This window comes from Pristis pectinata, chromosome 32, assembly GCF_009764475.1.
Source record: "Pristis pectinata isolate sPriPec2 chromosome 32, sPriPec2.1.pri, whole genome shotgun sequence".
NCBI lineage: Eukaryota > Metazoa > Chordata > Chondrichthyes > Rhinopristiformes > Pristidae > Pristis > Pristis pectinata.
This window is the reverse complement of record NC_067436.1, coordinates 5,254,054-5,268,611: the sequence shown is the minus strand read 5'-3', so window position 1 is coordinate 5,268,611 and position 14,558 is coordinate 5,254,054. Positions and strand designations below refer to the sequence as shown.

The window sequence follows — 14,558 nt, the reverse complement described above, 5'->3', positions numbered from 1 at the left end:
ATTTATAAATGATCAGCATAATTCCTGATTTTGCACCAGGTGTCTTGCATTAGGCTATTTTTAATCTAGCAGCAAACTCATAGAATCAGTTCAGTCTAATTGACTTAAAATGGAAAGGGTTTAAAATGGGTGGTGATTCTGATCCCATCAGCATTCACCAGGCTCATTAGGTTCACTCCAGTTGCATCAACTAACTGCCTTTTGATATGGTGGAATAGAGTTTCTTGTAAATTGCATGAAATTGAGGTTTTGATTGGGGAGAAAGAAGCTTATTTTCCAGTGCTGGTAAATTTTTGTATTTTAAGGCATTAGTATTGAGCAAACACAACTACAGTTAACTTTCCTCTTCATATTTGGTCCCTATTTATACTCTTAAACCTCCATACTAGATTGCTCACAGAGGTCCATTCTGTGGAACACTGATACTCTGAGCCTGAATAGCAGCTTCCACCATTTCTGCACCTTTATTCACATGCTTGAAGCTAATGATAAGACAAAGAACCTAATGTTTGCATGATGTTGATTTTAGGAAAACTTAAATGAAGCCTTAGGCAACAGTCACTGAAAGGACAGTTGGATGTTGCAAGCAGGAATGTAATTTTTTAAAAATGCTTTCCTGAAAGTGGAGGCAGGGTTGCATATGTACCTTTTGGGTACCTTTATGGTGACTTTCTCCCATGCCTTTGCTTAATACAGGTTAGCTGGAGAATGGCAGCAAGCCAAAATCAGGTGGTTTTGGAACTTTACAGTTGTACCTTACTTTGTTTGGATGAAGTACAGACCTTCTGTGTTGTAGGTGAAAGAGAGCCCTGTTATTTTTGTATTGACTGTAAAAGGTCAAGTGCCAAATTAGCTACAACTTTCATGAATAGGTTAGGCCTATGTATACTGACCTTCAGTGTTAGTAATATCTAAGGCTAAGTTGTCAAGATATGTGGCATTTATCAACAAACATTACTGTGTATAAAAAAAACTGTTTGTTTAATTCAAAATGCCCACAAACTAATCAACAGTAAAACAAAATCGCAACAGTTTATCACCTGGGTGCTAGAGTAATGCTTAAACATTGAGGCATTTGCAATGTAGAACTTGAAGACAAACCTGCAAATAATGATGCATAATCAAGAGCCCCTGTTGTAACTTCCAACAGACAACCTCAGTTCCTTAAAGGACACTTTAACAAATTAGACTAAATTTGAAAGACTTCTAATGCACTACACAGGAGTGAGGAATCTTTGTGGGATTGTTGGTCAACATGACTGAATACTTAAACAACTATAGTTTTATAAACCATTACACTCGGCTCAGGACTTTGGTGTCAGATTGGCAGATTCTCCAGAGTCGAGCAAAAAATAAACTGGAAGAACTCAGCAGATTGAGCAGCATCTGTGGAGGCAAAGGGATGGTCAACGTTTCAGGTCAAGACCCTGCATCAGGAGTGTATAGTTGGTATATAGAAGTGAGAGGGAGGAGTGATTTTTTTTCCAGATTATTGGATCATATTAATACCCAAAACACTTAGAATTCACTTTTTTTTATAGATGTTACACAGGAAGATAATTTTCCAGTGAACCCAGTGAGTTTTAAGGGAACGTGAGAACAGAGGCCCAGTGAGTTGAGAGGGAGCGCAACAAATGTCACCTGGCGAGCCAGATGCTGAACCATCAGGATTTATGGATTATCAGAGTTTTACTGTGGATGGATTTTTGAGAAAGTCTTTTAAAAGAAGTGAGCAGGGCAGAGCGATTAAAAATGTTTTGGGAGGCATTTTCAAAGGGAAAGCTGAAACATGAAACCCCCTACCAACAGATGTGTGCTTAAAATTTGTCTGTATGGAATAGAACAACAGAAGAGACTCTGTGGATAGCGCTTGTCTGTGTTTTTAGTGAATGAGGGGTCATGGCATGTTAATTCACTAACAAATAAAACTATTTTCACCCCAAGATTCCAGTAAAAGTTGCATTGTTCAATTTCCCATTAATAAGCAGGCTTGTACTAAAAATTGCAAATTTCACATTAATGTTTATGGATAGTATTGTTATCTCTGCAAGTTGATACTGTTACCATAATTCCTTTCAAGTTCCCACTAATAACTTTATTAAAAATGTGCAGTGACTTGTTCCAATAACCTTCCATGGACCAACAGTGTGTAAGTAAATAGTTTGTGACCTTTGCTGTACTTAACCTTCACATTGTAGTATCTGATTTCAGTCATTATGCCAGAAATTCCAGTATCACAAAGCTTGCAACACATGCAGCCATTTTGGCCCATTGAGTCTGCACTAACTCTGTGCAAGAGCAATCAGCTGTTCCCACTCCCCTGTCCTTTACCTGCAAGTTCTTTCCTTTTGGATACATCCAGCTCCCTTTTGAATGCTGCAATTGAACAGACCAGTACTTCCCATGCAGGACATTCCAGACCCTAACCAACAACTATGTAAAAATATTTGTCCTTATGAACACCACCAAACACCACCAACCATCCCATCTTCCTCACATGTGGTTCATTTTATATTAATACTTTGTCAATTTAAATAATCAAATAAGTAGGGAATTTTCACTTATGGTTACTTGGAGGAACAAGCCTAAGGGTTTGGAAGGAAATATCAGAAGGCTGCGGTAATTATTTCACAGCTGTGTTGAAAGTTAAGTGCAGATTGAAGGAGAAGACACCAAATAAGATCTTAAAAATTAGAAGGAAGGAAATACAAGTCAGGGAAAGTTTCTCAAATACAGTGGGCACTTAGTAGCTGTAATAGTAAACCATAGGATTCCAGTTATATTGTGTACCAATATTTGGAAATAATGCTAAAATAGACATGCTTAGAAATTGTATCGTTTGTTACGACATTTATGTGCATTACACCACACAATATCAATGGAGTAAAAATCGGTAAAAGAGGAATCAAGCACTTAACAGTGATGTCCACAATTCCTCAATTTCCATTCATGATTATCCATGCTTCAAAACGACAAAAGCAAAGAGATAGCTAAACATGCACAGTGGCATCCAGTACATGCCTGGACAGAATATCCTTGATATTGGTCCATGCATGTGTGGCCTGTGGGTGGCATGTAGGTCTCAGAGCATTTGTGAGGTCAGTTTAGTCAATATTGAAAGGGAACCTGCTCAGATGCGGAGCCAGTCACTAGGAATCAGTCTTAGGTAATTACTTAAAATTCTTTAAGGGTTCTCCCTCAAGCCCAGACTTGGGAGTTATTAGTTTCTTTTGTGGGCATTCTGCAAAGCCTCTCAAAGCAGAATACACGTAGAGCCTAATTGAGCACAAAATGCATGTGCATTATTTCCATAGAACTATGTAGTGGTGGCCCACAAAGAAAATATTTATCAGTTTGCTCTGCACTGCTGAATTAATGTGTCTAGATACCCTTCAATTCTAAGCTGAAGATATACAATATTGAGGGCCAAAGGGAGCCAAAAGGAGATGTTGGTAAGATGGAGGAATTGGTTGCAGAGCAGGAGATGGGATTTGGCTGAAAAAATGTTAATGATACATTATATTGCAGACGAGTGTTTCAGGTTCGTAAGATAAAGTACTGCAAGAAAATTTTTTTGTTGTGGAAAGCTAATGAATGGAATGATGTCGACCTGGAGATTTGATCACATAGCACTGTTTGCTTCTGGACCCAGGTCCAATCTTACAAAACCATGGGGCCCTAATCACTGCATAACTTCCCCCACACCTAACCCAGTCTCTCATCCAGCCAGTCTCAGAAGCCCGTCTTTTTCTTCTTTAGTACGGCCTCTGAGAGCTCTAAAGTTTTCAGTGGTGGATTTAAAAATATTGGCAGAAGAGTCAATGACTGTATAATGCACCTAGGCCAGACATTACAGTTCCAGAGCCATAGAATAAAAAAAAAGAATACATATGAAACTTTAAGGCCATAATTGGAGTCCAATGCTGTTCTGAGCCACAAATTTTAGAAAGAGTCGAGGCAATGAAAAGCCTATACATGGATTAGTAGTACTATTCAAAGGATAAACCCTAGTATTTGATTGATTTGAATCGAACAGCAAGATAAATGTGACATTATTTAAGAGCAGTAGCCACTCTTGCATCAGGTTGGACAGCATCTTTACCTCTCCACATATGCTCGCTACATTGCTGAGTTTTTCTAATGCTTTATTTTGTCTGCAGATTTACAAGATCTGCTGTAATTTTCCTTTTAAATGTTTTTCTCACATTTCGTTCCTCTGGCTTTTATACAGAATGGCCGCACTTCTGGGAAAATTCAGGATTCAGTGTGCTGACATCAAGGTTATTGGAGACATTAATGTGAAGCCAAGCAAGCAGAGGTATGAATGGCTGTATTGGGAACCTCTAATTACAGTAGATCTTTGCCCTGCTGACAAATTTGATATTCCAGCACACTCTTGGCTGACCACCCCTCATTCTACCTCTATAAACAGAGGTCCTCTAAAACTCTGTCAGTGTTCTAATTTGCACTGGCTTGTTTACCCTCCAATACCACCACTCCCACTTAATTACTCCACTAAATCTGTGCCTCCAGCTGCCAGGGGCCTAAACTCTCATTCATTCAGCCCCACCCCACTAGGTCTTTGTTTTCTTACTCTTCTAAGGCACTGTTTAAATTCTATCTCTTTTGCCAAAGTTTTGGTCCTACTTTAATGGTCTGGAACTTCCTGCCAGCAGCAAGCCACCCCAACTTCCTGTTGATCCACATGGTAACAGCAAACAGATTATCGACTGAATAATCTAAACCCGTTTGAATCCTAAATATCAAAGCTCTGCTCAGCACAGGGTGTTGTGTAGTGTAATGCCAGCTCACGAAAGAACTGAAAAAGTCCGATAGCTGGCTAAACTGTATCCAGAAACTTGGCAGGATATCAAACCTGTCCAGGGCAGAGCACTTATAGATGTCTCTGATATTCACAAATACTCAAACTATTACTAAAACTTTTTAAAATTGAAATCTATTAAAAAAAAATTAATACTCTAATTAAAAAAAGACAATTAACAGGTCAGGCCATATTTGGAGAGTGAAACAGTGAACATTTCAGACTAAAGCCTACTCTTACCTGGAGCAGATTCCTGGATGCAACTTCTCCCTGTAGCTAGCTGATCAGTGAGGCCCTCTGTGGCTTGGGGCCTTTACAATCAAAACTTGAGTTTGGGCCCCTGCAGTGCTTGTAAACAAAAAAAATAATAGAAAACAATCAGAAGCAATTAAAAAAACATTTAAATCTGATGAAATATGAAAAAGTGATGTCCCTTGGGTGGGATGATTGACCTCCAAAAACCGATGCATGGTATGACGCTGACCTTTGGAGTGTTTTTCCTTTCTGATGCACGTTGACTCAGTGCTACAAGGGCTCCATAATGGATTCAGTCAAATGCTGCCTTGACATCAAGGCAGTCAGTTTTGTTTCACCGTCAGTGTTCAGCTCTTTGGTCCATGTTTGGACCAAGGTTGTAATGAGGTCTTTAGCGAAGTGGTTCTGGCAAAACCCAAACTGGGCATTGGTGTGTCAGTGCCATTTGATGGTGCTGTCAATGTCATTTCTGTCACTTTGCTGATGATTGAAAATGTACTGATTGGGCTGGACTGGATTTGTCCTCTTTGTGAATGGGACATATCTGGGCAATTTTGCACATTGCTGGGTTGTTGCTGGTGTGTTAACTGTACTGGAACAGCTTGGAGACAGCTGATCTGGAGCATAGATCTTCAGTACCACACCCGAGATGTTTCCAAGCATTATGCCTTTGCTGTCTCTGATGCTTTCAGTTGTTTCTTGATAACACACGGAGTGAATGAAATTGGTTGGAGACAGACTCCCGCGCTGATGGGGATCTCAGGAGGAAGCTGAGATGGATCATCTAATCAATCCTTTTGACTGAATATGGTTGTGAATGTTTTAGTCTTGCCTTTAGCACTCACACTGGGCCCCAGCATCGGTGAGGAGGAGGGGATGTTCTTGTAGCCACCTCCTCCCATTAGCTGCTTAATTATCCACCACTATTTACAGTGAGATGTGGTAAGACCCAGAGCTTTGATCGGATCTGCTGGGTGTGAGTTTGTTTAGTGCTATCCATTGCCCACTGATTATTTTGTATGTAAATGTTCCTGTACTGTAACTTCACTCAGCTGGTACCTCATCATTTTTAGGTATGCCCAGTGTTGCTCCCGGTAGGGTGATCTCCTCATTGCACCAGAGTTGATCCCCTAGACTGGTAGTAATGGTAGAGAGGAATATGTCAAGCCACAAGGTTACACAGTGTAGTGGTGTACACAGTGCTGATACTGATGGTGTACAGTGCCTCATGGATGCCCAGTTTTAAGCTGCCAGATCAGTTATGGGACTAATCCATTTAACACATTAGTGGTGCCACACAATTCAATGGAGGGCATCCTCAGTGTGCACACAGACTTCATCTCCACAAGGATGGTGCAGTGATGCAATGATCACTTCAGCCAATGTTATCTTGACATTGAGAACAAAATCAAATAAATCCCTTGTGTTTGTTCACTCATTCCCTGCTGCAGACTCAGTCTGGTGTTTTTCTTCAAATCAAATCTTTTAACCCTTCTGTTACCTCACAAATCCTTGTCCTAGATTCCCCATTGCAATCAAGGTGGTCTCACATGCTGAGGCACTCCCCCTACCCTAATGCTGGGCAGTGGGGGTGGGAAGAGTTCCAGCAAGCCAGAGTGAACAGACAGATTTTGCCTTCTGAGCCCTGGACTTGGTCTTTTCACAGCCACACATGCCAGTCCAGGACTTATGTTCAGAGTCTGAATACCAGCTGTTCTAATACAACACTGTGTTATCTGACCCATAAATTACTCAATACTGTGTTTGGAAAAAGTATAATAGAGAACAATTATTTCCAAGGATCAGTATCCAGAGGTAATGCATTTAAAATAATCAAATAAAGAATGAGGGTGGAAATGAGAGGTTATCGTCTTAACTGTTGTTTAAGATCTGGAAAGTACTACATGAAAAGATGCCAGATCCAATTAGAAGTTTGAATAAAGATATTAGACATGTACCTGAAGAGAATGAATCTCCAAGATATTTCTGAATTTTGTGTGATTAGAAAGCTTAAAATTACAATCTTTCCACTAAAATCCAAATCATTAGCACATTAAAAAGCAGTGGTTGCAACAACAGCTTGAGTGACACCAATGCATATAATCCTCTGGTCTGTGAAGCACCTGTTTTTTTTGCTCCTTTATCCTGTTCCTTAAATATTTTTGTATCCATACTTAAAGGTTTTAAATGTGGTAACTGATCCATTTTGTCCAGGTGGTATTTTGTTAAACTCGTTTTGAAAGTCTGCCTTCACAGAGCCAACCACACCACCCTTCATGGAAGTTAAGTTTATTGAATACTATTTGCACTTCACAAATCCAGGCTGACTTCCAGCAATTTGATCAATTAATGCTTTCTCCAATTATGCTCTGAAGATTTACCTAATAGGCTGATCAGCATATAGCTAGTACCCTTTTGGTAAAATATCGGAAGATTTATTTTTGATGGTTACTGGACTAGATACCACAGATGCTAAAGACCCAGAAAATCAAGCCTGGTGGTCCCCAAGCCAAGCTGCTCCAGTGCAGCCCTGACAGGCAGTTACTGTGGAGTATTATTTAGGAAAGTGAAATAACTAACATGGCCACATGACTTCCTCTATCAACCTTATCCCAATTATCAGTGGAGTAATAGGACATCAAATGCTGGAACTGTTCAGCAAGTCGGGCAGCTTCTGCAGAAGAAGCTGAGTGATGTTGTTTCATCATGTTTTTACTTCTACAAATACTGTCTAGATTTTAAACCCGATTTCACTGTTGATGCAAGAAAGTAGGAATTTGCAAAAGTGTACACATGAACTGTTCTGCAATTTTAAATTCAAGTTGTGGACTCCTCCAGAAATATGACCCAATGAATAGGTAATGCCAGATCATACAGGGGTGTTCTAGCTACTTCCAGGGCTGACTTTGACAAATCCATGACATTATTTTACATAATTTCAGCTCCAACATAGGGTTTAGTGAGGAGCAGCTCATTAAGTGAGAGCAAGTGAGATCGGCATCATTGTAAGCAACATCACTGATCGTTATATTTAGTGACCCGACTTGCACACAGGGTGATATTGTGCCAAACCACAGTGTTCCTAATCAGCCCATTGGACTAAACATTGGGTGAGAGTAGTGGTGATTTGGGCATTGAGTGGATCACTTAAGCTTTATTGGGTAGAAAGGACGGTGCAGATGATATTCACCCATATTTTTCTCCACAACAGCTGAAATATCTTTGTCACGATCTCTGAATTTTGACTAAACCTGTGACTTGTTACAAATAGGCTTTTGAGGAACCAGGCCCCTGCCACTCATGGTCAAAGGAATAACATGTCTTGTGGAAGGAGACCATAGGGGTACAGGTGTAAAGTGCAGGAGCAAGGAGAAGGGAGATCCAGCATTTCTGTGATCAATGTACAAAATGTTGCACTTAGTAGACTTTGGTTATGATACTAATTATAAAATGCACTGGCTTTAAACAATCATGAAAGATCCATTAATTGTGGAATAATTGTGCTTTGATTTGCTAATTATGACTTATTACAGCTGGAAAACATTTGAAGAATTGATTGAACCGTATCAACTGCATGAAAGCTCCAAGGATCCTGCAACCGCTGAGATACTGCAGAAGGAGTATCCATGGAAAATTACTGATGCTGAGCTAGAGAGATTTAAAGATAAGGTAGACAGAAAGCTCCCTGTAACTATTGTATTTATAATATGTGTATGAATTATTTAATTCTCTGATGAATAGAAATGTACACTGACTTCTTTTTTAAAACCAGACATACCGGCAAGTCAGACTCAATGAACTTCTACAGGAGAACTCTCGAGCTGCCAATATCATTGTTGTGTATGTAAAATCCATGGATACTATTCATAATTCCAAAGTGGTAGGATTGTTGATTTAAATAACGTAACATGACAGATCCAAAAATACACATTCCTGCATTTTTCATGGAGAAGGTGGCTATAATTACACACGTCACCTGAAGAGTTGATTTGAGAACAAAATGGTGAAATGACAAAAATATTTCCCTGTTGTTAAGATTTTTTTAGTTCAATCCATATGGGAAAAGTGATTATAAATCCCAATCCTATATTCCTAGGCATACTGTAGTTCATCATGTGCATATGGATCGTTCAAACTTATTTTTCAAAAGATGTTAACTTTATTTTCTTTCACACACTAGGAGTTTGCCAATTGCAAGAAAAGAAGCTGTATCAAGCTACCTGTACATGGCTTGGTTGGAGATTCTTTCCAGAAATCTACCTCCTGTCATAATGATCAGAGGAAATCAAAAAAATGTACTGACCTTTTACTCCTAACAGAAAAGTGAATGTCATGGCTGGAGCAAATGCCACACTTATCATCTAGTATACTTGAGAGTAGTTTAAAAGGGCATCTCTTGATCTAAGTAGCAAACAGGCTTAATTCCACATTCTATAATTCTTTGATGCCTTTCACAAATAATGTCAATAGTTCTTCCTCTTCTGAAATTGTATTTTCTTGTATGGTCACCATATGTAATTGTGAGGTTAATAGTATACTGCAATTTTTATGGTTTGTGTTTTCACTGTAATGTCACAAAGGTGGAATATTACTCCAACTTGTGGAGTCATTGTACCAAAGGGAGGTCATCGTCATGTAGCAATAATCTAGTTCCAAAACAATTCGGCTTCTAAAATCTTAAGGGGGGTTCCAGTCCATTGTTACAGCCTGATATTCCTTCATCTCAGTCTAAAATAAGACTTTATCACTCATTTTGACAATTATAATTATGTACGGTGCATTATTTAACAATAAGCTTAAACATAAGCACGGATTGAGATAAGTCTTTTAATGTTGTCTGACAAGATCACATTCAGGAACACAGAATCAAAACTGAACTAAAAGGAAGATGAGAAAATGTCAAATCGAATGAGATGGAAATTTAATACAATTTATCATGTGGTCAGTTCTATTTTGGAGGGATTTCTTGCAATATGATACAAACGTTGAAATTCAGAATGTATTTTTCCATGATTTCAATAACTATGTAATCTGAAAAACATTAATGGTAACCTTGTGTCAGATAATTATTGAAATAAATTGCACTAGAATTTAATGTTACCCTTAAAATGCAACTCAGATCTTTTGTTTCAATTCATTACATGGCTTGGGTTTAAAAATGACTTGAGATTCAAAAGTGATATGTTAACATTAGACTAACATTTTAGCATCCAAACTTGGGTGACATTTGACCTGTTAAAAGTATATGTGGTTTTGTGTCTTTCTGGAATACTTGAAATTACAGTTCCATTTTCTATTTAAAAGTTAAAGTTATTGTAGAAAAATAATATTGGGGCTGATTGGTGCAGATAATGCATATTTTAAATGTGCATTGTGTTGCCATTCTGTTACTGTATCTTTGAGGCAAAATGCTGGTGATTCGAGGCTAAATAGACTGCACACACTTCCAGGTGGACTTTCTGGTTTAGTATCGCGTATGGCTGCATTATTGGAGGTGCAGTCCTTTTAATGCAAGCTCTTGCCATCTGTTCAGATGGATAGGAAAGATCTAGTCAGTTTTATTTGAAGGTTGAGTTATGCATGTACTTTTGCCAACATTCATTGTTCAGCCAGCACCACCCAAACAAGTTAATTGCCATTTGTGGAAACTTGCTGTGCGAAATGATTGCTAAATGTCTCTAAAAATATGACTCTGATTTGCCAAAAATGATTCATGAGGTGTGAAGCACTGAAGATATCTTGAGGATATTAAAGATGCTTTATAAATGCACCTGTTTCTTCTGGTTTTCAGTAACTTAAACAGTTCTGGTAATAGAATTTAGACAATGTCTGTTTTGCTGCAGTGCTAAAAATTACACAAACATTTTGCACTGTTCCCTCAAATTTCTTGGATTATTGGATCCCTAGAAATGGATGAGAATGTAGGTGACATAAGTTTGCAGATGACCCAAAATTGGTGGTGTAGTGGACAGTGAAGAAGGTTGTCTGAGGTTACAACAGGATCTCGATCAACTGGGGAAGTGGGCCAAGGAACGACAGATGGAATTTAACTCGGACAAGTGTGATACATTTTAGGAAATTAAACCAGGCCAAGATGTACACAGTGAATGGCAGGGCCCTGAGTTGGTTTGAACAGAGGCACCTATGGGTATAATACACAGCTCCCTGAAACTAGCAACACAGGTAGACGGTGGTGCAGAAGGCATATGGCAAGCTTGCATTATCACATGGGCTCTGAACACAAGAATTCAAATGTGTTAGTTGTATTAGTGCTAGACCACACTTGGAGTTCTGGTTGCTCAGCTATAGGAAGGCCATGATTCAAGCCAGAGTGCGCACAGAAAAGATGCACAAAGCTGTTGCCAGGACTGGAGGGCTTGGGTTATAAGGAGAGATTGGATAGGCTGGGACTGTTTTCCCTGAGGCAATGAAAGGTGAGGGGTGACCTTGTAGAGGTTTATAAAAATTAAGGGGCATAGATAGGGCAGTTAGTCCTTTTCTCAGGGTGGAGGAGTCTAAAACCACAGGGCACGGGTTTAAGGTGAGGGGGGAAAGATTTAAAGGGAATCTAAGGGGCAAGTTTTTCCCACACAGTGGTGGGTATATGGAATGAACTGCCAGAGGAAGTGGTAGACACAGGTACAATTACAATGTTTAGAACAAAACATTGGCACTGGTACATGGATAGGAGATGTTTAGAGGGATGTGAGCCAAATGCAGGCAAATGGGACTAGCTTAGATAAGTATCTTGGACTAATTGGGCTGAAGGCTGTACTTCTGTGCTGTATAACTCTGCATCTATGAATATGAAGTATGCAATTGCTAGCTATAAGAAAGGCAACACATATGACATATTTGCATCTGATTATGTTTGTATACCTCGATAGAGGCTCAATACGTTCCCATTATTTGGCCCTTCCTAACAGTGATGAGCCTTTGATTCAGTGACACCACCTCTAAACATCAATTGCAGCCCCTGCCACTTTCTGACAGCTGGAGCTCATTCCCTCCCAACACCCCAGACTCTGGACCTAACTTAGCTTCCTCCTGCACTCAGCACTGGTGAAAGGAAGACTGGTTACACCCAAGGGTTAAGGCTATGTCTGTACTGATGATTTTGACCTTGGGTATTATAGAACTTTTAGGTGTCACAAAATAACTAATGAATGAGCCTTTGCAGCACTCCAGACTATTTAGGTTTGGAGACCCAAACTGCTAGTGGTACCAAAACTGAGGTTTCACTAAAGTCCTGCACAATCTCTGACATGATTTTATTTCTATATACCAAACCCTTGCCATAAAGACCAGAATACTATTGGACTTCCTAACTGTCTGCTGTACCTGCATGTTTACTTGCTGCATCTCATGACCCTACATATGATTCCTGTCTCTGACTTTTAATGCATTGGCTTTGGCTAAACATTCCCTTTCTCACCCTGGTCACTCCCTCAGTAAAAATCACCTCCATTCCCTTGGGTATAAGTGACACGGTTGTGGCAAACAACTAGTTAAGTCTGGTTGGACCACGTAAGGCACTGATGTGCTCTGTGTACATTTTCCAAAGCACATGCATTCTGGAAAAATGTAATTCTTGGCTTTACTCTAAACATACTCTTCTAAAACCATCCTTTATTGTCTCCTACACCTTTAGAGTTGTACGGTACAGACAAAAGCCTCTTCCCCTACCCTGTCTATGCTGACCATCAAGTACTCACCTATAATAATCCCATTCAGTTTGTGACCTCCTCTGCCTTGGCAATTCAAGTGCTCATCTCGATATTTAAATGTTGTGAGTCTCCACCTCCACCACCCCTCAGGCAGTGTTCCAGACTTATAACAGCCTCATGATGAACAACTGCTTCCTCCTATCCCCTCAAAACGTCCTACTCCTTTCCTGAAACCTACGTCCTCTGCTTATAGATATGTCTGTGTTATGAGCAAGGTCAAAATTTTTTTTTAAAATTTAAAAATTTTATTTACAGCGTGGTAACAGGCCCTTCTGGCCTAACAAGTCCACGCTGCCCATTTTAAATCCCAAATTAACCTACCCATACGTCTTTAGAATGTGGGAGGAAACCGGAGCACCCGGCGGAAACCCACGCAGACACGGGAAGAACGTACAAACTCCTTACAGACGGTGAGGGGAATCAAACCCCGATCGCTGGCACTGTAATAGTGTCGTGCTAACCGCTACGCTCTCAAAGATAGAGGTATCTGGACACAGTCTTTGTACTTTAAAAAGGAGAATTTTATTTACAAAGACAGACGTGGGAACAATGAGAAGGAACAAATGCACACTCGCACTCGGGCGATCACGAAACGTGGAGGGAGTCACAACAGGGATGAAGTGCACACACGCATGCAACGAACTAGTACAAATGATCAGGAAACGAACAAATACGTTGTCTGAACCCCCCAAATCTGGACAAACAACGGCTCTACGCTACTGGGAATCTACTTAGGACGCTCCTTAGACCCCTGTGGAAGTGCACCCTCTCACCTGTGATCTCGACCCCGGCAGCAATCAGAAAAGAGAAAGAGCTGCCCACGTGTACCATCTTTTATAGGGCTGGAGCTGGGTGGCGTCCGCTCAGGTAATTCAAACAAGCCAATGATTCAGGGTCAAGAACAAAGGTGTGTTACCAAGCCAATCCTTGGGTGTGCTCTTAATGGGTGGGGTGGAGCCGAACCCTTGATCGACAGTGGTGTAGCTTCCGACCTGATGGGCAATGCTATCATTTGACCATGGGGGTCAGTAGTGTTGTCACTGTCATCTGACAGTCTGTGATGGGGAAAAGTTTACCAATGTCTGCCCTATCCATACCCCTCATGATTTTGTACACCTCCACTGGGTCTCCCCTCAAACTTCAAGGAAAACAAACCCAGCCTATCCACTCACTCCTCATAATTGAGACACTCCATCCCAGGCAGCACCCTGGTGAATCTCCTCTGCACCCTCCTAGAGTAATTGCATGCTTCCTATAGTGTGCAGACAGATCTACGTACAATATTCCAGATGAGACCTGTGCCATAACTTCCCTTATTCTATGTGCCAGCTAATAAAGGCTACCATTGCACATGCCTTCATTACCACCCTATATACCTGTGCTGCCAGCTTCAGAGATCTTTGGACTTGTACACCACGGTCCCTCAGTACCTCCTTGGGCCCTACCATTTACTGTGTGCCCCACCCTTACTTGACCTCCCAAAATGCATTACTTTACACTCATGAAGACTAAATTCCATCTCCCATTGCTCTGCTAAACTCACCAGCTGATGGATATCTTTCTGTAGCCTGATTATCCTTCTTGCTAATCCACAACACCAATATTTGTGTCATCTGCAAACTTACAAATTCTACCTCTTCCATAACATTAATGCATATAACAGACAGTAGGGGACCCTAGTACAGCCCCGTGGTACACCAGTGGTCACAGGCTTCCAATCACAGTTATACACCACAGATACAGGCCCTTTGCCC

The 14,558-nt window shown here is 40.3% G+C and overlaps 1 protein-coding gene across 2 annotated transcripts in view; it reads left to right on the top strand.

Moving 5' to 3' along the window:
• slc12a1 (solute carrier family 12 member 1) overlaps positions 1-10,177 on the top strand; it is an 83,939-nt gene extending 73,762 nt beyond the window's left edge. For both annotated transcript variants that reach the window (XM_052042361.1, XM_052042362.1), the window contains exons 23-26: positions 4,232-4,318; positions 8,611-8,746; positions 8,850-8,917; positions 9,258-10,177. In XM_052042361.1, the coding sequence (XP_051898321.1) occupies positions 4,232-4,318; positions 8,611-8,746; positions 8,850-8,917; positions 9,258-9,393 (427 nt within the window). In that variant the 3' untranslated portion in view covers positions 9,394-10,177. The remainder of the gene's footprint in view (positions 1-4,231; positions 4,319-8,610; positions 8,747-8,849; positions 8,918-9,257) is intronic.
• The last annotated feature ends 4,381 nt before the right edge of the window (positions 10,178-14,558 follow it).